General features: G+C 36.9%; 1 protein-coding gene across 8 annotated transcripts in view; it reads left to right on the top strand.

Annotated features, from left to right (window-relative positions):
* LOC131168533 (peroxisome biogenesis protein 5) overlaps positions 1 to 26,380 on the top strand; it is a 110,339-nt gene that overhangs the window by 1,181 nt on the left and 82,778 nt on the right. For 4 of the 8 annotated variants that reach the window (XM_058128038.1, XM_058128086.1, XM_058128047.1 and 1 more), the window contains exons 3-5: positions 49 to 229; positions 19,256 to 19,449; positions 20,122 to 20,373. In XM_058128038.1, coding sequence (XP_057984021.1) covers positions 49 to 229; positions 19,256 to 19,449; positions 20,122 to 20,373 — 627 coding nt within the window. Of the gene's footprint in view, positions 1 to 48; positions 230 to 19,255; positions 19,489 to 20,121; positions 20,374 to 26,380 lie in introns of all 8 variants that reach the window. The other 4 variants (XM_058128060.1, XM_058128091.1, XM_058128069.1 and 1 more) reach the window with 2 other exon arrangements.

Raw genomic sequence — 26,380 nt, 5'->3', positions numbered from 1 at the left:
CTGTTGCTGGTTGGTTTGGGTCCACTCTAATCATATTCGTTTATACAGAGTTCAGAATTTCTTCGTGGCTTCCACTCTGCTGATCAGGGTGGACTTGCAGATGCTTGGGATGAGATACATCATCCTAAAGTTTCTCAATCTCTGGGCAGCCAAGGACAAAGTCACTTTGCTGAGTTAGAGCACATACATGATCATGGAGTTGGTCCTCAACTTCAGCCAACTTTGGATGGTAATACTGAATCTTCTATCTCTGAGTGAATTTCACATAGGAATGTTAAGAGAACTGGCATTTTACTGTGCAAGTGATTTATTCTGAATTTCAAGAGTCAGTTAACTGCTGCTACAGCATTGAAGCATCATACAAGTTTCTGTTCTAATTAGCCTTTGGGAATTGTAGCAGATTTCATGATGTTGGATCCTAGGGTTCAACATGATATGGAAAGCAAAATTTGGAATTAAGTTTTGTAGTTGGGGATGTAATTTAGGGTTTGTTTGGTATCGTTGTTTTCTTTTTTTTTGTTTCTATTTTTGCACATTGAAGAAATAGATTATAAAAATGAGTTTGTCATGTTGTGAGTTTTCTATTTCCATTGTTGGTTGTAGAAAACTGAAAACCAGATTTTATGGTTTTTTATTGTTTAAGCAACCTATTGCCAGAAAATTGTAATATCTAAAAATAATTTATTTGGATTAAACCATTCATTTTATACATATTTTCTAACTAAAATTAAAATAAAATGATCATATGAATTTATATAAAATTTAAATAAAAATATTCATAAATTTCGAAAAAGAAAAAAGAAATTGTACAACATATTTTTACTATTTGTTTCAATTGTCATGTACTATAAAATTGTTGTTGTAAAGTGAATGTTGAAAATGTAATAATAAAGTAAAAATAATTATCATAACTTTATTTTTATTGTAGTATTTTTAATTTGTATTATTTTGCACTTTTATTAATTAAACTCATATAGTTTAAAATATTTTTTGATTTGATTATATAAAGAGCATATTTTAATTAAAATTTCAACTTGATTTTGCTTTACAAATATTAACCAAACAAGTTGTTCGTTTTTGCTTTTTGTGGTTTTTATTTTCATAATTTTTGATAATGATACCGAATGGCCCCTTAGGATTTGTATTTATGATTGAGAATAGGATAGAAATATTGATTTGGAGACTACAAGGTTGTTGGGAATAGATCAATGAAATGCTAAAAATATTCTTGAAGGCAATTGAGTTACCAAGAATTTAAGGTTAAAACTGAAATTCAAAGAAATTGGGGATTTGAAAATTGTTGGGGTTTGATCCGTTAATACCATGGTTGTTTTTGGCTTATTTAATTGGAAAGGGACACAACAAGAAGGAAAAAGGGAAGAAATAAAATCTAGGCAATCACACCTAGTGTTACCTATTAATCACACAGAAGGGCTAGTACTGGTTGAGTTCTGCGAACTTAGGTATTGGGTCTGCTCGGCCAATGAAAGCATGCCTATGAGATGAAAAGACTCGACTAAGCTCTATCTAGCCATACTCACTTGACTAGATGAAAAATCTATTTAGTGTTATGTGTGGCAACTCGTCCCAACTAGAATGGTCGTTGTGGAAACATGTCCAGAATGGTTAAAGAGGTTGTGCTCATCCCACAAAGAGAGGTTCTCCTGCCCCCAAAAGCACAATCTTCATCCAAGCAATGCACCACTAAACTTTCATAGGCTAGGGCCATCCATAAAGTGGCATCTTGCATTGCTTGAGTCAGATATACAATGTTTTGAGTATCCTCGATAGCCCCATGGGTACAAGATGGCATTGCTTGGTGTAAATCATGCACTTCTCACCTTTGACAATGTGCGACACAATATTCCATTGTTTTGCTATTTATTAGCCTCCCAACCCCACATGGAAAATTGGAGCACCCATCATGGATTCCGTCACAGGGTCTAAGTTCTCATGCCTCTCCTTGACACTGTGATGAGACCAATATTATAGGGGTAACACCTCCCAACCTTACTTTTATTCAAAGACAAGGATTACACCATTGTCAAATGTGCTAGAACACCATGCACGAATTCTCCCTGATGTCCCATGCCACCCACGTCATATTTATACAGTTGACGCCTCCAATTGTCTAGGGTCAACAGTTGACAAACCCAACTGCCTAGGTTGTGCTGGAGGCAACGAGCATTTGCCAACATGGCATGATCGATTATGTCTATTATTATGTGGCTAGAAATATTGCCGTATGTCAACCAACAGGTTATCCCTTTAGACAAGCATGCATGTTGGTCCCTAGAGGGAAAACTGTCACGTAACCGCCTTGCTTGGTTAACATGTCAACTTTGCAGCCTTTGTCGTTGACACATACATCTTAAATGGGTGGGTATAGGTCAAGAAGGCTAGGGTCGAAATGAGTGTGCTATCTGTGATGCATTTATTCATTTATGACCTATTTATATAAAATATTTTGACCATTTATGATCCTACCCATTTAGACATGGGTCAACCCATTTACCCATTTAATTTTAAAGCATGCAAAGCCAAACAAAACAATTAGAATTAGGCTCGGTCAAATGGAATGTGTATTATGAGAATGGATAAGAGGCTCGTGGGATTGACATGAGGGGGTAGGGATGACTATATTTCTAGGAGCGAGCTACATGGATTCAGCAGCAGTTCAAAAGGTTGACTCATTCGGTAATCTTTGGATCCATGCTTATTTTCAACTTGTTGAATACTAGGTGCAACTTATAGCTTCAAACATTATCATTACCACATCTTCCCGCCATCGTTGAGAGTTATTTTATCTATTGCTTAATTGAAAAATATCCGAATAATTAGTAATAATTATGCACGTGTAATTGCATTGTTGAATTTTAAATAATAGGTGCAGTCAATATTATAATTATGTATGCATACAATTATGTACATATCTAAATTGAACCAAATCAATTATGTGCATATGTAATTACATAATTACGTGCATGTTCGAACACTAAGTTGTCCATAATTACAAAATTATGTACATATATCTCTGAATTATTATATAGTTTAATTTCAAATAACAAGTATAGCCAATACTATAATTATATACCTACATAATTATGAATATATCTAAACTGAACCAATTACATGATCACATACATGCATGCATGCATGTTAATTGGTTTGCATAATCGAATTGAACCAATTGCGTAGACTTATAATTGCATAATATTTTTTGATAGTAGAAGAATATTTCATTATAGGAAGAGAATTTACACGAGGGAGAATGAGACATCTCCCAAAAAAGGCCTGGAAAAATCTAGAAAAAGTCAAATAATAAATGCGAAAAAGTAAAAGATCAACATGCCAAAATGTTACTCCAATCTCTATTTAGCTTGTTGAAACTAATTCCTCTAATAAAACCCAAATTAGGCACTGCAGTGGGGCCAAATACTGAATTTTATCCCAAACCAGCACGCAATTGAATTTTTGCCCATTGAATATCCTTGCATTATGCTCCAACCATAACCCTCATAAAACTGCAAGTATTTCACACTTCCGAAGGACTGCCTTATCCTTTCTCCTACTAAAGCCTGTGAAAGAAATAGCTAACGATTCACCATCTGAAGAAGGGCAACCCAACTCTCTCCAGAAATACCAAAAAGCAAATTCCAAATCCTCCAAGAAGATTCATAGCGTAGGAGAGGATGAGAAGCTATCTCAGAATTTTTGTAACAGTGCACACATACATTAGGAGAGAGTCTTCAAAGGTCTCCTAATTTTCAGTGTCGACATGCGTTGACATGCTGTGTGCATTGTCGACATTCGGATTATCATCGTTGGGCATAGTGCATGGTGACACTAAACCACATATGGCCTTACACACGGTTGAGATTCAGATTTGTTTTCATAATTTTCTTAATTTATTTGCTCTTTTTCCTGAATTTTACCTATTTTTAATTCAAAAATTAAAAATAATTACATGACATGTTGTGTGCAGTGTTAACATTCGGATTGTCATCGTTGGGCATGGTGCACGGCGACACTAAAGCATGCGTGGGCTTGGTGTGAGCATTGTTGAGATTCGGATTTGTCATCGTTGGGCCATGCGGTGACATGCGTTGACATGTTGTGTGTAGTGTTGACATTTGCATTGTCATTGTTGGGCATAGTGCACGGTGACAATAAATTACGCGTGGCCTTGCGTGGGTGTGGTGTGGGCATTGTTGAGATTCAGATTTATCATCGTTGGGCTATGCGGTAACATGCGTTGGCATGATATGCTGTATGCAGCGTTGACATTCGGATTGTCATCGTTGGGCATAGTGGATGGTAATACTAAACCACGCGTGGCTTTGCGTGGGCGTGAGGTGGGCATTGTTGAGATTCGGATTTGTCATCGTTGGGCCATGCATTGACATGCTGTGTGCAATGTCGACATTCAGATTGTCATCGTTGGGGCATGCGTTGACATGTTGTGTGCAGTGTCAACATTCGGATTGTCATCGTTGGGCATCGTGCATGGTGACACTAAACCACGCATGGTGGGCGTGGTGTGGGATGTCATCGTTGGGCCATGCGGTGACATGTGTTGGCATGCATTGACATGCGTTGACATGTTGTGTGCAGTGTTGACATTCGGATTGTGTATAGTGCACGGTGACAATAAACCACGCGTGGCCTTGCTTGGGCGTGGTGTGGGCATTGTTAAGATACGGAGTTGTCATCGTTGGGCCATGCGGTGACATGCGTTGGCATGCGTTGACATGTGTTGACATGCATTGCCATGTGTTGACATGCTATGTGCAGTGTTGACATTCGGATTGTCATCGCTGGGCATAGTACACAGTGACACTAAACCACACGTGGCCTTACGCATTGTTGAGATTCGGATTTGTTATCGTTGGGACATGCGGTGACATGCGTTGACATGCTGTGTGCAGTGTCGACATTTGGATTGTCATCATTGGGCATAGTGCACGGTGACACTAAACCACCCGTGGCCTTACACATTGGTGAATCTCTGGAAAAGGATTGACTTTGAGTGCTGGGCACAGGGGTCCCAGTCTCGAAACAGTCAGCTGTCAATGGACTGCTTGAGTTGCTCTCGCAGCGAGAGCGGGTCGTCGCGTGTTGCTTGGGGGACAGATTGGGAACGACTCCTTTGAGGGCCTTCCTCGGGTGTCGAACAGTCAACTCAGAACTGGTACGGACAAGGGGAGTCCGACTGTTTAATTAAAATAAAGCATTGTGATGGCCCCTACGGATGCTTACGCAATGTGATTTCTGCCCAATGTTCTGAATGTCAAAGTTAAGAAATTCAACCAAGTGCGGGTAAACGGCGGGAGTAACTATGACTCTCTTAAGGTAGCCAAATGCCTCGTCATCTAATTAGTGACGCTCATGAATGGATTAACAAGATTCCCACTGTCCCTGTCTACTATCTAGCAAAACCACAACCAAGGGAACGTGCTTGGCAGAATTAGCGGGGAAAGAAGACCCCGTTGAGCTTGAATCTAGTTCGACTTTGTGAAATGACTTGAGAGGTGTAGGATAAGTGGGGGTCGGAAACGGTGCAAGTGAAATATCACTACTTTTATTGTTATTTTACTTATTCTGTGAATTTGAGGGGGGGTTATCGCCCCTTATTTTGGACCCAAGGTCTGTTTCGATGGGCCAATCCGGGCGGAAGACATTGTCAGGTGGGGAGTTTGGCTGGGCCGGCACATTTGTTAAAAGATAACGCAAGTGTCCTAAGATGAGCTCAACAAGAACAGAAATTTTGTGTGGAACAAAAGGGTAAAAGCTCTTTTGAAATTGATTTTCAGTACGAATACGAACCTTGAAAGCGTGACCTATCGATCCTTTAGATCTTCGGGATTTGAAGCTAGAGGTGTTAGAAAAGTTATTACAAGGATAATTGGCTTGTAGCAGCCAAGCGTTCATAGCGACGTTGCTTTTGATCTTTCGATGTCGGCTCTTCCTATCATTGTGAAGCAGAATTCACCAAGTGTTGGATTGTTCACCCACCAATAGGGAACGTGAGCTGGGTTTAGATTGTCGTGTGACAGGTTAGTTTTACCCTGCTGATGATAGGGTTGCAATAGTAATTCAACCTAGTACGAGAGGAACCGTTGATTCGCACAATTGGTCATTGCGCTTGGTTGAAAAGCCAGTGACGTGAAGTTGCGTTGGATTATGACTGAATGCCTCTAAGTCAGAATCCAAGTTAGAAGCGATGCATGTGTCCACTGCCTGTTTGCCGACTCTTAGTAGGGGCCTCATAGCCCCCAAAGGCACGTGTCGAAGGTCAAGTCCTTGTGGCAGATGAGTTGTGTAGGCTGCCTTGAGGTAAAATTTCTATCGAGCAGTGGGTAGAATCCTTTGCAGACAACTTAAATATGCGACGAGGTATTGTAAGTGGTAGAGTGGCCTTGCTGCCATGATTCTTTGAGATTCAGCCCTATGTCGCTTTGATTTGTTCCTCCCCAATTCAAGCAAAATCGCTAGAGGCTTGAAACTTAAATGAGAGCGCATAATGCTCTAAAGTCTACCAAGTATAAAAAAATGGTATCGAGAGTACATGGCTATGCGTGGCGATGCGCTGACATGCTGTGTGTAGCGTTGACATTTTTGCGTAGCCATGCGGTGATATGCGTTGACATGCTGTGTGCAATGTTGACATTCGGATTGTCATTCATTGGGCATGGTGCACGGTGACACTAAACCACGCGTGGCCTTGCGTGGGTGTGGTGTGGGGCCAAATACTGAATTTTATCCCAAACCAGCACGCAATTGAATTTTTGCCCATTGAATATCCTTGCATTATGCTCCAACCATAACCCTCGTATAACTGCAAGTATTTCATACTTCAGAAGGACTGCTTTATCCTTTCTCCTACTAAAGTTTGTGAAAGAAATAGCTAACAATTCACCGACTGAAGAAGGGCAACCCAACTCTCTCCAGAAATACCAAAAAGCAAATTCCAAATCCTCCAAGAAAATTCATAGCGCAGGAGAGGATGAGAAGCTATCTCAGAATTTTTGTAACAGTGCACACATACATTAGTAGAGAGTCTTCAAGGGTCTCCTAATTTTCAGCAAGTTATTATATTAATTTTATTAAGCACAACCAACCAAGTGAAAGCCTTAATTTTTGGAGGAGCCTTAGCCTTCTAGATGAAATGATAAAGTGGGAAAGAAGAATTGGAGTGAGTGAAGAATTCAAAAAAGGATTTAAAAGAAAACACTCTCAACTGATCCAAAGACCTAGATTGAACATCCCTCTCTGAAGGAAAATTACTCTCATTCAATAGAATAACAAAGAAGACAGCTGCACCAACTCCCTATCATTAAGAGGTCTCCTAAAATGGAGATTCTAGGAAACCAATGGGCTACTCAAATCCCCAACAAAGAAAGATACTGCTCTATTTTGCTTGTAGCTCAGTCTAAAAAGACGAGGGAATGAAGAGGATAAGGATGCATTACCTAGCCAAGTGTCTTTCCAAAAATAGATTTGTAAGCCCCTCCCCGCCTCAAGTTTAGTATGAGGGATGAAAGAAGGATGAATCTGAGAAATGGACCTCCACAAACTACACAAAGAACATCTTAAACTAACATTAGTACCCCACCCATTCTCATCCAACCCAAACTTACTTCTTATTACTCTATGCCAAAGGGAAGATTCTTCTAGAGGGAAGTGCTATGTCCATTTAGCTAAAAGAGCCGTGTTTTTAGACACCAACTTCTCTAGACCTAATACTTCTTCTTTTTTTTGACCTACAAACCTCATCCCAACTAAGTGGTCCCCATGATCCCCCTTACTAGACCACCAAAAGTCTCATGATTATTTGAAGCTTGCTAGCAATACCCAATGGAATCCTAAACAAAGATAGGAAAATATAACAGAGTGCAAGAAAAGGTTATTTTATCCCCTAAAGAGAAAAGAGCCCTATTCTATCCGCTTATCTTCTTAGTTGCCCTTTCCACTATCAGATTCCAAAATTCCATTACTCTAGGATTTAACCCCCCCCCCCCCCAAAGGAACCCCTACGTTGTTCGTAGGCTTGTCCAAAATGCCACACCCCACTTTAGTGGCCTTTTCGCTCACTCGCTCCACTAGCACATTCAAAGATGGTAATCCACTCTTTACCATATTAATTTTAAGGTGCGACACCATCTCAAAAATTGAAGAATACCCAATATTATCCTAAAGGAAGGACTATGATCGCCAAGGAAGAAAGTGTTATCATCAACAAAAAAATGCAGGTGAGAAACCACCATAATGGAAGATTACTTGGCGATATATTTTGATTGGCGTTTGGTAGGAAGAAGGAAGGAATTGCACTATGGAATTGTGCTTTATTTGTAGTGTTTTGGGGTTTGTGGCCCAAATTTCATTAAAGTGACGTCTTCTCTATTGATTGTGCATTCTTTGTCTATCTAATGAATTTCTTTTTCTATTAACTAAAAAAACCACCACTCCCTCTTTGCCTATTTCTAGACCTTTAACCTCCCCCTCTTCACAACCCTATCCACCATCCTACTTGGCACAACAACTGCAAGGACAAATAAAAGGGGGATAAAGGGTCTCCTTGTTTAATGACTCTAGAAGCTCTAAACCAAGATTATAGTTCATCATTAACAATTACCAAGAACCACACATTAGACAAACCCCTAATCCATCGATGCCAAAGCTCGCCAAAACTCTCTCTCGAGGACTTTATCCAAAAAGCTCCAACTCACTCTATGATAGGCCTTATCAAAATCTAATTTAAAGATAAAACCCCTCTTCTTATTCCTAAGAACATCCTCCACCACCTCATTGGGCACAAGTATAGCATCCACTATTTGCACACCCCCCCCTCCCAAACACACTCTGGCTATAGAAATGGTATCAACAAGCACCTAACTGATACCATTAGTTAAGAGTTTAGCGATTATTTTACATACACTAGAAACAAGGTTAATAGATCTAAAATACTCAACCTTAATAAATCTAGACTTTTGGATCATTCGTGGGTTTACTCTTGTAATTTTTTTTTTTTGAGTTTTTGACCTGTTCTAATTCTTTGTTTCCCTTTATATTCTTCTATTTGGAAGGCAAAAGCTTCCCCAAAAATTAAGGCTTCCATATGGATGATTATGCTTTGTACAAAATCAACACAAATAAGCTATTGCAGGTCAGGAGACCTTTGAAGGCCTTATCTCTAGATGTATGTGTGTTATGCTATTTTAATTTTGAAACGACACCTCATTTATTTTTACGCTGTGACTGTGCCTGGAGAATTTGAAATAATTTATTTGGTGTGATGGGATAATCTTGGGCTGTTTAGCGTCAGTGGAGGAATTGTTATCTATTTCCTTTGAGGGGTTTGGTAAAAGGAAGGAGAGGATGAAATTATGGAAATGTGGTATTTTTGCAGTGTTGTGGGTATTATGGCTGGAGTGTAATGCTTGTATTTTTTCAGGAAGAAAATTGAATTGGCAGTTGGTTAGGAGAAGATTCATTACTTGGTTTTTCTATGGTGTGTTGGGTTCAGTTGCTTTTAAGGAGTTAGTTTTGCTATGATATGTTTTTTCTAGTTTTTGTTTTATAATTTATATTATATTTTTTTTTTCCAGAATTTCGACGGGAGAAGTCTTTTTCTCCTTTTTGTAATCTTTTGCTAAAAAAAAAAAACTAGACTTTTCAGGCACCAAGGCAATGAAAGAGGTGTTGATGCTTTTGCTCAAAATTCTATTCCTAGAGAATTTAGTAAAATTTTTTAGCAAAATTGCCCTTAACAACCTCCCAACAATCTTAGAAGAAAGCTATGTTAAGCCCATCCAAGCCTAGGGCCTTATCCATATCTATGCCATAAACCACGCCCTCACTTCCTCCTCTCAAGAGAGTCTCACTAACCAACTGTTCTAAGCAATAGAAATAGTTCAAATAGGATTCCAATCCAACCCCTAAGTTGGTCTACAATATTTTTCCTCCAAATTCAAGTTCTGAAAGAAGTTGTAATAATAAAGGCAATCTGACCTTGCTCCCTAGTGACTATCCTTCCCCCGACATCTTACTCCCTAATAAAATTTGTATTTCTCTTGCCATTAGCTAACTTGTGAAAGAAAGAAGAGTTATAGTCACCTTCTTTAACCCATTTGTATTTAGTCTCTTGCTTCTAACTACTCAATTCTTGAAATTCACCTCTTCCAACTCATTCATCAAGGACACTCTTCTAGCCTCCTCACTCTTTGAGGAAATAGACTCCTCCTCCTTCCTATCCAAGAGAGCCAACTCTCCCAATATTCTAGATTTTCTAGTTCTAACATCGCTGAAAACCTCCTTGTTCCAAACTTTTAGCTTCTCCTTCAAACGTTTCAATTTTTTCATGAATCTAAAACCTTCCCAGCCCCTTTCCATATCCTCCCTGCCAAGTCTCCGTGACCAAAGTCTGCAGCCACATGTTCTCAAACCTACAGGGGGTGGGGTCCCACACCACCCTTACTAAATTCCAACAATATAGGAAAATGATCTGATGTGGTCATAGGGAGAGTAGGTCGAGTGAGATTTTGAAACTCGTCCTCCCACTCCCTACAAAATTGGAATCTATCTAGTCTACTTGCAACTGCTCTAGACCTCTTGCAGACCTGGCAAAAGAAGTGTTATCCAAGGGTAGCTCTCTCAAATCACAATCCCTAATTAACAAGTCAAAACTTTTGCATGCTTGCAAATCCCTTGGAGCACATAACCTATAAATAGAGTAAATTGTATCCCAAAAAGCACTCTTAAGAGTTGGTCTAGAAGGCCTGTTCATTGACGAAATCCACTGCTGACCCCTCCCTTTCACTTCAAACAACATTGAAAGGGAAAAACCCCTTTTAATTCGCTCACTGTGGATATATTCTCAGAATCCCACATGACAAGGATGTCACTAGAGGCACCATGCGAGGGTAGATATACCCAATCCCTTCCACGACCACCCCAGATACTCTTGATTATCCCCCTTTGGCATCTATGGTTCCCAATCCTTACCACGATGCTCTCCTCTTGGCGACCCTGCTCCTTGAGTCCTCGAGCATAGGGAAAATATCCCCGAAACTCTTTCCCCTTCGCTTCCTAGTTCTCTACGCCACCAGTAAGATCATAGAAGTGTAGCTCCTGCTCTTGAAGTCGAATCCTAGCTGACTGTTCTCTCGTTGAAGCGAAATCTTCCTTGTGATACATTCTTCTTCCAGCTCTCTATTATCATAGCTGAAACCTAGTTGATTGATTTGTAATTAGCTCTTCTCCGACAATCATCATTCTTTGAGTTCTATTGCTTGACCATTGGATTCCTATTGAATTCCTAAAATCATTCACAAAGGCTGCTGCTACAATAGTCACTCATGAGAACCGGCCCTACCCTCAATTTTTTTAGCATCGTGACCCTTTCATAGACTTGACTGCCGTCCTTTTTAATCAGAGAGGCTGTGAGCTCCTATACTGATTCACTCTCTCCCTCAATGTCTTTACTCATCCCTTAACTTGGTGTGCTTTCAATGTTCTAGCCACTCTAATCTGTCTTGCTTGTACTAGACACAGGGATGGGCAAGTTTGCTACATTCAAAAGTAAGAGGAAAATGATCTCAATCATACGTTTGGACTTAACCTATTGCATCACGAAATACGCGGGAAGACACGTCTCATACAACTAGGCCTGATCCAAGATGGTTTTCATACTAAAGGGATACGGGGGTGGGGGGTTTGGTGGGGTGGGGTTGCGTCCTAATAGGTATCCTAACACCATATGAGAAATTGGTTAGGTCGCAGGGGAAGCTTGCAAATTTATCGAGAGGTCCTTCAGGAGGAAGAAAGGATGTGATAAGGTTGGATCGGACACTTAAGGCCCAAAAACACGGGAATAAGATATCAAAGTCAGTGTGGGTTATCAAAGACAAAACTATTGTAGTAATAGAGGATGGCCTGAAGAGTTTAGTTCAAGAAATGCAGCAACCAAGACCTGTTGAAGAAGTGGGAGGGGGTAGAGTAGATTGTGCAAGTCAGTCGGGCCTGCGCACTGCATCAATTTCTAGGGAAGGCAAAGGTACAGATACCATTTGCAGCGAAGTAATAACCCCCATGATTAGCAGGGAGCAAGCAAAAACTTGCAATAAGTTTCTTCTTCTGTTATCAGTTACAACAAATCATTTTTGACATTAGAAGTAGGTGTTCAAACCTTAAAGGTTTTGACTTTTGCCTACTTTTTTATTTATAAGCTCTTAGCCTTGTTTTGCTGCTCTTTCATCTGTATTGTTTTAGGCTTTGGCCTCTCTGCAATAAAATGGGTGCTTAATCCAAAAAATAAAAAGCTATGAGGGAGGTGAAAGGGTTGGGGAAGGGGGATAAGCGTGTTAAGTTATGAAGATTGTTAGTTGGAATGTTAGAGGGCTAGGGCCCTAGGAAAAGGATTTTGATTATATTGCGCAATTATGTCCATATTTGAAACGAGGTATTTGTAATTACAAGACTATGTATAGATTTCCAAATTATAGTATTGATTATGTAATTAATTATATAATTTAATTTCAAATGATAGTTGTAACTAATATTATTACATATCTTTATAATTACAGGCATATCTTAATCGTACCAATTACGTCATTAAGTACATGCATGTATGCATATTATTTTGTTTGCACAACTGAACCAAACAACTCTGTACACTTATAATTGCATATTTTGTGCATATTCAAATTGAATAGGTTCTACTTTGAGCTCTTATCTTTTCGCCTTAGTGGAATGAACACACTACGGTATCCAAAACGAGATCCGTCGGTGTATCTTGTTTGCAAATGATATTGTTTTGATTGATGAAAGTAGGTGTGGAGTGGAATCTAAGCTAGAACTTTGGAGAATCGCTTTAGAGCCAAAAGGTTTTCAAATAAGTAGAAATAAGATAGAGTATATATGATTTGTAATTTTAGAAATGATAGGAGCATTGAGATAAGATTAAATTTGATAATCGAGAAATTAACAACACTAGTAAATTTTGTTACCTTGAATCCATTATGCAAGTGGAAGGAGAAATTGAAGATGATGTAATGCATAGAGTTGAAGTAGGATGGATAAAAGGGATTAGTGTGTCAGGTGTGTTGTGTGATTGTAGGATATCCTTAAAATTAAAAAGAAAATTTTATAAGATGACTATAAGATCCATGTTTTATGGATTAGAATGTTAGGCAACTAAGAAACAACATATACAAAATATCAAAGTTTCTGAAATGCGAATGTTAAAGTGGATGAGTGGCATAACATTAAAAGATAAATTAAGGAACGGACATATACACAATAAGCTAGGCATAGCATTTGTTGAAGACAAGATAAGGGAGGGGCAGCTTTCTTAGGTGGTTTGGACATTTGAAACGCAAGCCAGGCAGCACATATGTGAAGAGGAGTGAGGTGGTTCTTGTTTCTAATAGTAAAAAGGATAGGCGTAGACCTAAAATAATTTGGAATGAGATAGTGAAGAAGGACTTCTGAAGTTAGCAAGGGGCATTGCCTTTGATGGGGTGAATTGGCGGAAAAGGATTTATGTAGCCAACCCACCTAGGGAAACTTAAGACTTCTTCTCGTTGTTGTATTTAAACAAAAAAAATTGTATAGGCATGGATGCATATTAATTGGTTTGAGTCACCAAATTGAACTAATTGCGCACATTCATAATTGCATAATTACGCACATATTTGAACCGAGGTGTCCACATTATAAAATTATGAATATAGATTTCCAAATTATAGTATTGATTATGTAATTATGTAGTTTAATTTCAAATGATAGTTGTAACAATACTATAATTATACTTACATTTTTACATAATTACGAACATATATAGACTGTATCAATTACGTGTAAGTACATGCATGTATGTTTATTAATTGCTTTGGATAATCGAACCATACCATTTACTTGTATTCATAATTGCATAATTACATACATATTTGAACCAAGGTGTCCATAATTATAAAGTTATGTATATAAATTTCTGAATTATAGTATTGATTGTGTAATTATGTAATTTAATTTCAAATGATCATTGTAACCAATGCTATAGTTACATGCTTATATAATTATGAACATATATACAACTAAATCAATTACGTAGTTATGTATATGTATGCATATTTGTTGGTATGTATAACCGAACTGTACTGATTACATACATATATAATAGCATAATTACGTACATATTCAAACTAAGATGTCCATAATTACAAAATTACTTACATTGATTTATGAATAATAGTACATTAAGTAATTATGTAGTTTAATTTCAACTGATAGGTGCAGTCAATGCTATAATTATATACCTATATAGTTACAGACATAGCAAAATCGAAACAATTATGTAGTTGCATACACACGCATATTAATTGGTTTGGATGATCCAAATCCATTGCGTACGTAAATAAGTAGGTACTTACATAAATATTCAGACTGAACTATCTATAATTATGTTAGATGTACACAAAGATATTCAAATTATAATATTACTTAATCATGGTATGGTTGAATTACGGTGCATTTATGGATTACTATTTACTATTATAAATAATTAGGTTGAAAATTTAAATGGGTTAATGGGTTTAGTGGGTTTGCACATTTAATTTTTGGGTCTAATTGGGTCAACCATTTATTTATGGTTGTTATGGTTGAATTAATGGGCATGAGTTTTTATTGCCACCACTATTAATACTGCATAAAAATGCTGGTCAACATGTTGTGTCATGCATGATTTCCCTTTAACTGTGACATATCCCACATACAAGAGAGCACCACATGTCTATGAGGCACTTGACATATACTCGAGTTAACCATCAGACCATGTCAACCGAAATACATATTCCTTGGAATAATATGAATACGATGTAATAGTAGGGAGTAGAGGGAATAGCGCGATTCCTTTGTATAATCCTAATTAGTTCATTCAATGTGCGATTGTAAAGGAATAGACATCCCCATGATGAAATTTCGGGAATAGTTATTTCTTTGCATGTTCCTTATTATGGACTCATAAAGAGTTTCACATTATTATTTGCTTTATAGTTACAACTTAATTTTTTGTATACATAATTGTCACTGACCTATTACAACTAATCTATTCCTATGAATAGGTATTCTGCAAATCAAATGCAGTGTAAGAGAAAAGGGATATAATTATGAGCAGGGAGAATAAGACATCCTCCAAAGAGAACTTCACAAATAGTTACGATAAAGCCCCCCCTTACAATCCTGTTGGAGATTAGTCAACAATGTTCCCTGAAAGAAACCCAAAGAATGCACCTTGAAAGATGCAAGTAAAATTGCTCTACCCCACAATAAATGGACAGAAGTAGATTTTTGTGGAAGATTCTAGCATTCTTCTCAACCCACAAAATTCAAAAAAGATCAAACACTGCAATTCCTTTCTTTCTCCTACCAAGACCCCCAAAACTAGGAATGCCTCCCTTGTACGTGGCAACACAGCCTCTCCAAAAATAGGAAAAAATATTCCCTCAGAGCTCCTCAGCCATGCAACAATGAAGAAAAAGAGGCACTCACTTGTTTCATCAGAATCTGAGCGCATGATGCAAAAAATTAGACCGATTGCCTTAAAAGGCCTCCTTGTAGCAGGGCATTAGTATTAATCCTATTTAGAGCCAAAGTCCACATATAAAGCCTGATTTTGGGAGTGAACCTTAGATTTCCAATATTCAAAAGAAAAGAAGGATATCTAGAAGGATTCACCAAATGGGAAAAGAAGGAACTTGTACTATGTCTACTAATTTGATTTGGAGCAGAGTGACTTATCTTTCATCTTTGTGGGTGTTTGCAAATGTTTTTTTTTTGCCACATCTCTTTGGAGGACATGCAGTGGGGCTGGTTGGTTCTCTTGTATTGGTTTTTAGTTTCTGTGCCTGGAATGGGAAGTACTTACTTTTATGTAAAGGGTTGATTTTATTCTGCCTGTTTTCCTTTTTGTTTTTTGTTTTTTTCCCTCTTGTACATTCTGCCCTCTCAAATAAAATTTCTTTGTTTGTCAAAAAAAAAAGAAAAAAAAAAGAAAAAAAGAAAAAGAAGGATCTTGTTGCCAAACAATCTAAACAGTCCCCACAAAAAATCCAATACTGTCATCAAAATAGTGGATTCATCGACCTCTCTTTTGTTCCTCTCAATCCACAAAGTCCAAAAAGTGCAAACACTTTACACCTCCACAACACAGTTCCTTTCTTACTCCCACAAATTTAAAAACTTTAATGCCTCCATTGTGCATGGCAACACCAACCCCCTCCTGAAATAGAAAAAATATTCCACCAAAGCTCCTTAGCAATGTAAAAATGTTGAAAAAGGCACTCACTTGTTAAACCGGAATCTGAGCGCATAATGCAAATATCCAAACTAGCCTTACAAGGCCTCCATACTTTTAGCAACTCATTAGTATTAATCCTTTTTCGAGCCAAAGTCCACAAAAAAGCCCAAATTTTGAAGGGATCTTAGCTTTCCAAATCACATTATTCAGAAGAGAAGAAGGATGTTTAGAAGGATTCACCAAATGAGAAAAAAAGGATCTTATAGTCAAAGAATCAGAAGTATCCCCAATTTATTCTCGAATCATTTCATAGGAGGAACAAAGAACCCAACACTCTCATAAGGATACTGGATTCATTTATTGCTCTCTCATATTATATATATATGGCCTCCAAACACCAAACTCTAATTTCTTGTGATTTTGAATTAAAAAATCAGATTAAATTAGCATAAACAATCAAGGTTTTTTTGAACAATTAAATAATAAATAATAATACATTTATTATAATGCTCACACAATTCTAAACATGCAATTACTGCACTCATTTCCCATAAATCTTGCACTCATTTTTATTATAATGACCCACATAGTTAAGATATATATTTATTGGACTTCATTAAAAGAATGGGCATGTATAAAATATTCATTGCATGTTTTATTTAAAAGATATCATAAATAGGTCAATTAAGTTTCATATTCTTCATTCAAATTTAAATTTTCTAAAGCAGACGCTATTATTAACAATGTGATAACAACATATTTTAGTAATAGAACTGCTAACATTCTCAACAACTTTACAAATATAACAACGACGACTATAATTGTCAAATCGAGATTCGAATTGTGAATCGAAATTCCACTTTTGGGAATCGAGAATAGAGAATTGAATTGAGTCGTAAGATTCGGTAAAATTTTCCAAAATCAATTCTAAATGACATGCATATATTGGTCTACAAACAAGCAGCAAAAAATACATTTAATTTATGATAATAAATGAATCATATTTCATGTGTATGCTTTCCCTAAACAAATGAAAGGTGAGAGAATGACTGATAAATTAATAAATTATTGCAAAAATAGTGAACTTTCTGCTGTTAAGAGAAGGAATCAAGAAAAAATAATAAATAAATGAACTTTTGGTGTTCATCAACAATCAAAAAAAAATATTTGATGCATTTATTTCTCGAATTAAAAATAAAAAAATAATTAACCTAAAATATGATAATAATTGAACAAACTACCTAACTTCTGAATCCTAACAATACAATGAAACATGGGTGTCACTTTAGCTAGTGAGTGTTCTGCTCCTTCTCAATGGCAGAGCACTATACTCCTAGAGCGAAGAATGGTTTTATTAAAGCAAGATTTGACCTAAAGTTCTATTTTGCCTCTTTTTAAGCATAAAGCTGACATGGACCAGAAATGGAAGGTAATCATGTAAAAATAAAAGCGATAAAAAAGAAAGGAATGCTGTTTTTTGGGTTTCAAAACTAGTCGGGTATGTCAAAATATGATAGGTCTAGAATCGTGTGAATCGATAGATTCGGTGGCGATTCAGTTGATTTTAGATTCGCTAGTAAGATTTGAATTGATTTGGTGCAGAATTGATATGAATCGTATGAATCGAATTGTGAATCGTAAGATTCTAACAAATACGACAGCAACAACAAGCCTTAAGTTCCACTAGGTGAGGTCAGATATATGAATCCTTTTCCGCTAATTGACCCAATCGAGAGCATTTTTTTCTATTAGATTAAAGGCGCTATTAAATCCTTCATCGCTACCTCATTCTATGTTATTTTAGGCCTCCCCTACCCTTTTTCATGTTAGAAACAACAACTAACTCACTCCTCCTTGGGTGCTCTACTAGGTTTGCGTTTGAAAGGCCCAAACCATCTAAGCTCTCCCTCCCTTATCTTATCTTCAACTGGCGATATGCCTAAATTATTGTGTATATGCTCGTTTCTTACTTTATCTTTTAATGTTATACTTGTCCACCTTAACATTCACATTTGAAGGCATTTCTAACTTGGGGAATATTCTAGAACATCCTGTAATGTGTGGCTCAAGGTGCTGGCTAATAAGGGCATTTTTTTCACACGCCAGCCTGAAGATAGAAGGGTAATTATGGCTGACCCATGAGTCAATTGATAATTCTGATATGTTAATGGAACTTTTTTAACGAGAGATGGTTCCAGTAGCTTTCTTTTTGGAGACCCTGATTGATCGGAGGGTGGGATTGGAGATGGTTAGGTGGAGATTTATTAAGGACAAAAAAGAAATGGGGTGATGAGTCTGAAGATGAGAGTGACTTTGATAGTGAATTTGCATGTGAAGGTGGATTGTTACTGTATGAGTCTCATGAACAAAACGGGTATGCATCTTCAGATTTAGTTGGTGATATTTCTCATGTGCCAGCTCAGTTAAAAAGTTTATATGTATCCTTATTTTTGAGGATAATGGGGTAGGTAATGATTTGCAGGTTACTGATAACAAGAGGGATGTTATTTTGCCTGCCCCTACCTCACATAAAAAGGAGATTAATGGGAAGGGCATTGAAGCTCAACAATTCCTTGATCAGATGAGCAAGACTGGCAAGTAGTTATCTGAACCTGGAGTACAAATAGTTTGCTTGGATTGTTGTAGGAATAAGGAAAAACAAAAGGCCAATGTGAGTAAGATAATTTGACATGTTGAATAAATTATAATGGAAAGCTAATTAAAGGTGGTTTTTGGAAGTAGATTTTGTTGGGCACTTTTTTTTTTTAAATTATTATTATTTTCTTTTGAAGCCTTCTTCTCATCTCTGTAGTTGTAGATTCTCTCTCTCTCTAGTTGTAGATTCTCTCTCTCTCTCTCTCTCTCTCAATATATTTCTTTTGCTATACTGTATGATACAGTCTACTTGCCAGTTGCCTTGTGAACTTACCCTTCAAAAAAAAAATTAAAAAAATGCAGGGCCACCTCAGACAGTATTGTCAAGTTTTTTGCACTCTTTTGTTGAGAGTGGCCGTGATGGCATTCCCTTCCGTCCGACTCCACTTCCAGTATTAGGGCTATCTGAAGGTGACAAACGATGCATACGTGATCGTAGCAGCATAATGGCCCGACACTTATTTGCTGATAAGAGTGAGGACTTTATTAATGCACAGGTTTGGTGGTCTGTCTTCTTTAAAAGCAAGCTGATTTTGGTGATTTCCCATTTAGATTTTGCAAGTTCATTTTTATTATCTCAATCATTTAACAAAGGCCATATATTTGATTGATCTATATTCCTCTTTTTTCTTTTCATTTGAATTGACTTAGTCCTGAAAAGGTCAGCCCAAGTTAAAAAGGGAGAGCATTATCAGAATCACTAGTGTTTTGGCCCAACTATTTGGGTGGACAACCTTAATCCCATTTCTACACATTTTCAATATTTTTTGCATTATTTCTCGAAATTTTATAGTTGAATTGAGCGTGGGCTTGTGGCCTGGTCCATCCCCTTGCTACTCATAGGAGGGGCCTGCATTTGATTCCCTTAGGAGAGGTCTGTGTGGTGTTATGGAGTATGCTTATTTACTCATTAAAAACAAAAAACATAGCAGAACAACCTTCTTGAAAAATCTGAAGACTAATTTCTTTAGTAGAATTAAAGTTTTTTGGCACTTGAGGGAACACTGAGGTGGTGTAATTTCAATTTCCCAAATTTCCATGCAAAAACTGTGATCTGTGGGGAACTTGGACTTGACCGAGGTCCTTCTTGTTTTCTTTGCATACACGAATTGGTTATTCAAGTGCTTGGGACTTTTGAATTGTTTTTTTTTTTGGCATTGTTCCTTCAGGTAAATGCACTACTATGTTCTTTAGATATTGACAATGATATCCAGACTAAGGGACCTTTTCCTGGGAGATACTGGGAGTTGGAGGAGTACTGGAATGAGTCCCAACGTACTGTGAGAGCTGCAGCTGGTGCTGAAGACAGATGGGTTGCTGAGTATGGGCAGCACAAAGCAGAACATGGTGACTCAGATGCTTGGGTTCACTCATTTGAGCAACAACATGGTGCTAATGGTTGGGTGTCTGAATTTGAGCAAGTAAGACATTTTGACTGGTGTATATAATTATCTGGACTTTTTTTGTGGGCTGCTTGAAAGAAGTATGATCTTTAGAGGACCTGGGGTAATGTTATTATTATTATTATTTTAGTAATCTTGTGCTATGTGTTGCAATCTGATAATTGCATGTTACCTTAGATGTATTAGTGTTGGACTTGAAACCCCTATGTTCACTGGAAATGAGTACTGAGGACCTTTAAAGCTTGTATTTGTTAAAACTTGGTACATGGTACCATGATAGGCCTCTCAATTTTGGTCATGTTTGAATATGGTATATTGTTGTTGAACTTTACTAAGCATAAACTATCATGCAGCTGTGACCTCCCTTTTCAAATTTAAATTCTACATATATTTGTGATTCTCTTTTTCGTAATGCAATGAATTATCGCTTAAGATGTGGACTAGAATCTTATGGTGTTCGTTTGGATTGCTTTCTCTAATAAAAATCAAATCAATGCTTTTTATTAGTTGTTGATGTGGCCTTATAAGGCACTATGTCAAATGGGTGTGTTCGTTGTTATTGTGGTGGTGAGCGTAGCACTTAATTTTTTTTGGATTCCCCTTTTTCCTGGTGCATTTGGAAGGTTCAAAGTTTTCTCTTGGTTGGGGTGTGGGGGTGTTCCCTTGGATTGCTGTTTATAGAAATAAAATTTGTGATTAGTTGTTGATGAGATAGCCTTACAAGGCATTATGTCCAAATGGGTGTTTTCATTGTTATAGTGTTGGTGATTGCAGTACTTATTTGTTTTTGGATTCCCCTGTTTCCTGGTGCCTTAGGAATGTTCTACATTTTTTTTTGGGGGGGAGGGGGATGAACAGTGAGTCTTTCTTCCTTGGTAGGTTTTTGTTTTTAGAGTTTCAAGGGTTTTGGAGGCAGCGCCAAAATTATTGGATGCTGTGCAGTTATTTTCTGTGTTTGGTTTGATCAATTTGCAGGAGTTTTCACAGGGTACTACGTCTACTGACAATTTGGCAAGCAGGATAATTCTCCTAGCTTGTTTTTAGCATTCAGATTTTGGAGTTTTTAGATGCGGGCACTTGACTGACATGCAGATAAAATTGGAAGTCATCACTCCATTAGTTTGCTTTTCTTTTATTTTAATTTTTTTCCTAGTTTCTCAATGGGTAATTTATCCATTTTTCCTGATCTCCTTTTACTTTAGTAAATTTCTTCTTTGTTACCGAATCAAAGGAATGTAGGCTTGAAGCATGTTTTTTTTTTTTTTTGCTGTCACATGCTCTAAGCAGATTCAATTCTTGTTTCTTTCTTTCTTTCTTTCTTTCTTTTCTTTCCCTATATGCAAGGTTTTAGATTTTGGTTTCCTCTAAAATTTGAGGCTTTGAAGTTATCCTCCACTTAAGCAAAAAGTAACAACTTAAGAAGGACAAAATAGGGAAAATAATTAGAAAAAAATTCTCTCTCTTGGTCCTCGTTCTTTTCCAGTTTTTAATTGATAATGGCGACTGTTCTCCATAGGAGAAAGTGGTGCCTTCTTAGTACTGCTCAAGTTTAGGGGAAGTCCTTTGATCTGATTCTCCAATATTCAGAAGGGAGATATAAATCTGAGGTGTAGCGAGGTAAGGAGAAGGAAAAAATGTGGCGATGTGTCGGATAAAGATAGCGATAGTGTTTGTGAGTTTGCGGAATATGGTGTTTCGCTTTTGGATGAGATTTGGGAACTGTGGATTTAGGAAGTGTTGCTATGTTTCTAAATCTTCTCATTTACTTTGGGATTTTTCGTATGTGGCACCATTTCCCCATTGGTGATGGAAGGCTTAGAGGGTATTTTGATATTAGAGGGGGATGGAATGGGTAAGGGGCAACAGTGTGTAGGATGGAATTTGGCCTACTCCTTTAGGTGAGGTTAATGTGAAAACTTTAGAAGCTCAATAATTGTTGAATGAGTGGTGTTTGTGGCTATCTAGTCTTGGACACTTGTTTGGATGGGGATAAAAGGAAGTTGAAGAAGGGTCAGCATAAATTGGCAAATTTGAAGTGCTAGGTGAATTATGATTCAAACGGGTTTTGTTGGGGGGAAGGTTCCTTATTGGAATACTTACATAGGTTCTTTCATTTTTTTTTCTTAAATTTATTTGAAAAAAATTTCTTTATCTTGATGATTGCTTTCCCCTTTTTAGGTTTAATCTTTTCTCTTTTAATATATCTTTTTTTTTTTTTAGTTTCTTGATGGATATCTTATCCATTTTTGGTATTTTCTTTTTACTCTTCCTATTAAACTTGATGATCAAGAAATTATTGGCATTAGTAAATACCTTGGATCTTTTATGTAAGCTGGATGAGAAAGTGAAGAAGATGTCGTACCTAGAGTTAAAGGAGGTTGGTAAACTGAATAAATGCTTTAGTGTAGAATACCCTTAAAATTAAAGATAATGTCCTGTTTGATGAGTATAAGATCATTTATGCTATATGTATTGGGCAAGTAAGAAGCAACATATCCTAAAAGTAAAGGTTGCCAAAATGAGATTGTTTAGGTGGATTAGTGGTGTAATTCTAAAAGATAAATTAAAGAATGAACTAGTTTGTGGTAAGTTAGGAGTAACACTTGTATGAACAACTTGTGGTAATGTAGGCGGAGTAGTTTCAAAGATAAGGAACAACAGTTAAGATGGTTTAAGCACATGTCCCATAGATCAAATAATGCACCAATGAAGAAGCTACAAAGATAGCAGAGGTGGCTAGGGTTGTGCTTGGAGAAGATGAGACAATGAATTTAGGGCTGGGATGTTTGGTTTTTGTTTTGGACCTAGGCCAAGTAATTGAAAAAGGAGGAGCTTCTTTTTTAACCAAGTTGGGCCAATTAATTGAACATGCTCGTAGTCTTGGTAAAAAGGAGTTGGGGGGCCATTTTTTGGAAACAAAGGAGGTTTCTTCTTAGATGGGTCATTCTTAGTTGGGCATTATTTTAAATAGGCCCATTGTTTGAATAATGCTGATAGAGCCCAACAGGTTGATGCAAATATTCTAGATGTTCAGTTTTCAAATAAGGCACAAGAGGACACTTTTGCTGGTATTTTTAATTACCAAGACTCTGCATTTGGGAGTGAGGGATTGAAAAGAGCACACTTGTGAGAAGATGTAATAGAAGGAAATTCTTAGTTGGAAAGTAGCTAAGGGACTTAACAGATATGTTGTCTTCCAAGCAGAATCTAGGTACAAACCCTATCTTGTAGTGTTCATTTCCTAAGCAGAATTATAATGATCAAGATTGTTCTCAATCTTCATTAGAAAGAAGCAATAGTACCAAAGGGATTAGAGGGAAAGTGGCGGTAAAGGAAACAGGCAGTTTTGGAATTTTTGTTGATGATTTTTTTCTCTTAGTGGGACAAGAGATCCTAGTAGTCAAAAAGACCTTCAGTGGGTTTTCTAGTGTGGTTAACAAAGGAAGGGTGAGGTTGACAGTCAGGGGAACAATGTTGGTTTGGGGGGAAATCAAATAGTAAGAAAGAAACTTCAGATACGTTTAGCATTTACAATTATTGAAAAGTAGAACTAATAGGTGCTGAAATGAGGAAAACGTTTGAAGATAAGTGAGCTACTTCTGCTGAGATAAAAAGAAAAGTGTTAAGAAGAGATGCAAGAGGTAATTTTAGCCTAGTGGAAGAATCACTTGGTAAAAGGGTGGGACCAGTAATAGGTTGAGTAGTTGCAAGGAAAAAAGATTTGGGGATTTTTCTGATAATGACAATGTGGACATCATTGATTTTGATTGTGATGGGGGTTTGATTTTAGTTGAAATTCGGGAACAGTATGGTTTTGTTTCTGATGCATCTAATAAACTTGGGGATTTTGACATATGTGCCACCTACTCCATTGGAAGGATTGAGGGGAATTATTATTTTTTGAAAATGATGGTACGAAAGAAAAGCAATTGGGAAAATATGGAATTTTGTCCTTACCAATAGAGGAGGTTTTTGAGGAAAATTTTCAAACTCAGAATTGGTTGGATGAATTCAGTCTACACTTGTTAGATTACAAAGGAAATGAAATTTGGATCGATGTTGGTAAATCTAAGGTTAAGAAGGAGCAAAGGGAATTAGCAAAATTGAAGTGTTAGGTGAATTATGATGAGAAGGGTTTAAAGAGAGGTTGTCTTGGATAATGTCTGTGTAGTTTTAATTTTAATTTTATTTTTTATTTTTGCTTCTTTTATTTTTATTCAGGAATTCTTATCCTCACATATGATGTAATTTCTCTCTCTCTTAATACATTTTCTCCTTTAATAAAAAAAAATCTGGACAGATAGATTTATATGGCCTCATAAGTTGCTACAAATTGTTTTATTTTCTGATAACACTCTTGCAACAAAGCATTTGTGTTAAGCCTATTAACAACCTCAATCCACGTAAAGGCCTGGAATTTGAGGGGAGCCGTAGCCTTCCAAATAAAGTGGTTTGAGTGAAAATAAGAAAGGCTTGGTATTTTCAACAATTAGGAGAGAAAATTTGTGAAAAAAGAACCAAAAAAATCCCCAACAAAAAATTCTCATACCGCTCCCCATTTGTAGAACAAAGGGCTCCAACACCCTTGAGGCATATCTTCAACCTCTCTCTTATGGAGATTTTTGAAAAAAATGAAAATCCCGAGAGATCCTCTCAAAAGAATAAAAAGCATTGATTGGTGCATTTTCGAAGTAAAAGCTTGAATAAAATGATGTCTTGCATTAAATTTTGTTAAAGCTTGACATGCACACTCCCAACTTAACAACTTAATCTTTTAGATAAATTGGTAATCTAACATGGTATCAAAGCTGGTTGGTGAGATCTTAGGTTCTAGTCTTGTTGTTTGCGTTAATTGTGTGGTGTTTTAAAATTATTGTATTCCTTGTAATGGGTGATTTGTCGTGTGTTAGCTTATCTCTCCATGTGCTATTGGTTGCATGTGTGCGGGAGTGTTAAAGCTTGATATACATTGTTGGCCTACAACTTGACTTTTTGGTAAAGAGGTAGTCTAACAAATTTAAAAAAACTTCTAAAACTATCTTTCTTTAGAGTCCCTTAGATTTATTTTCAATAAAAATATGAAGATTTATTAGACGAAAATTTCAATTTGTTGGTTGTTGAATTTCAAATTTTAGCCTAAATGAAATTATGTTAACCAAACATGTTTTTTCATAATTTTTTTTTTGTTAAAATTGTATGATTTTGATAAATTTTAGTTGATTTGTGGAAATTATGATGAAAATTTTGTGAGGAAAAAATTGTGATTGTGGTTGATAGTGGAAATTTGGATAGAAATTTTAACAAATTTGTGGAAGTTTAAGACCATACTTTTATGTGGGCGTGAGAACATTGCCCTTGTACATATTTTATTGTGATTTGTGGCATGTGACATTATGCAATTTGAACTTGTTTGCTATTTGTGTTCCAACTTCCATTTAATCATGGTGATTTATGATTTGTCTCTCTAATGCTTAATTTACTGTGTCCATTGATGGTAATATGTTAGTGGCTGCTTGGATTGATAAACTTCTGTTCACCATAGATTGCGAGGATGCATACCTTAACCAAAGAACTGCTTCCTAGAGTGATTTCTAATCACTACCTTTTTGGTCTTGAGTCTAATCTTGTGAAGGGGGCCCAACTTCGATTAGAATTTAAAACATGTCGTCGACAGATCCTCGCTAAGCTACAAATAGAAGGATTAGATTTTAAGAGTTGTGTCGTCAGTTTGGACAAGAGCTATAGCTGAATGAACCTAGTCGTCAATTTGTTGGATTTGACCGATAGGAGCGAGACAGACAGTAGGGTTTCTGCATGGAGTAGAGGCAATCAAGGAGACGGTTAGGGGAGAAATCTGATGATTGCCGTCTTTATATTGATAAATTTGAAGGTAATAAGGTGAATACTCGTCGAAAGGTGGCTTGTTTGGGTTCTGAAATTAAGAAGATATTTGAAGATAAAGGAGAAAATTCTGGTGAGTCAACGACAAAGTTACTAATGAGAGATTCTAAAGGAGAGTTTAGTA

This window comes from Malania oleifera, chromosome 1, assembly GCF_029873635.1.
Source record: "Malania oleifera isolate guangnan ecotype guangnan chromosome 1, ASM2987363v1, whole genome shotgun sequence".
Classification (NCBI taxonomy): Eukaryota; Viridiplantae; Streptophyta; class Magnoliopsida; order Santalales; family Ximeniaceae; genus Malania; species Malania oleifera.
This window is presented reverse-complemented; position numbering and strand designations above follow the sequence as displayed.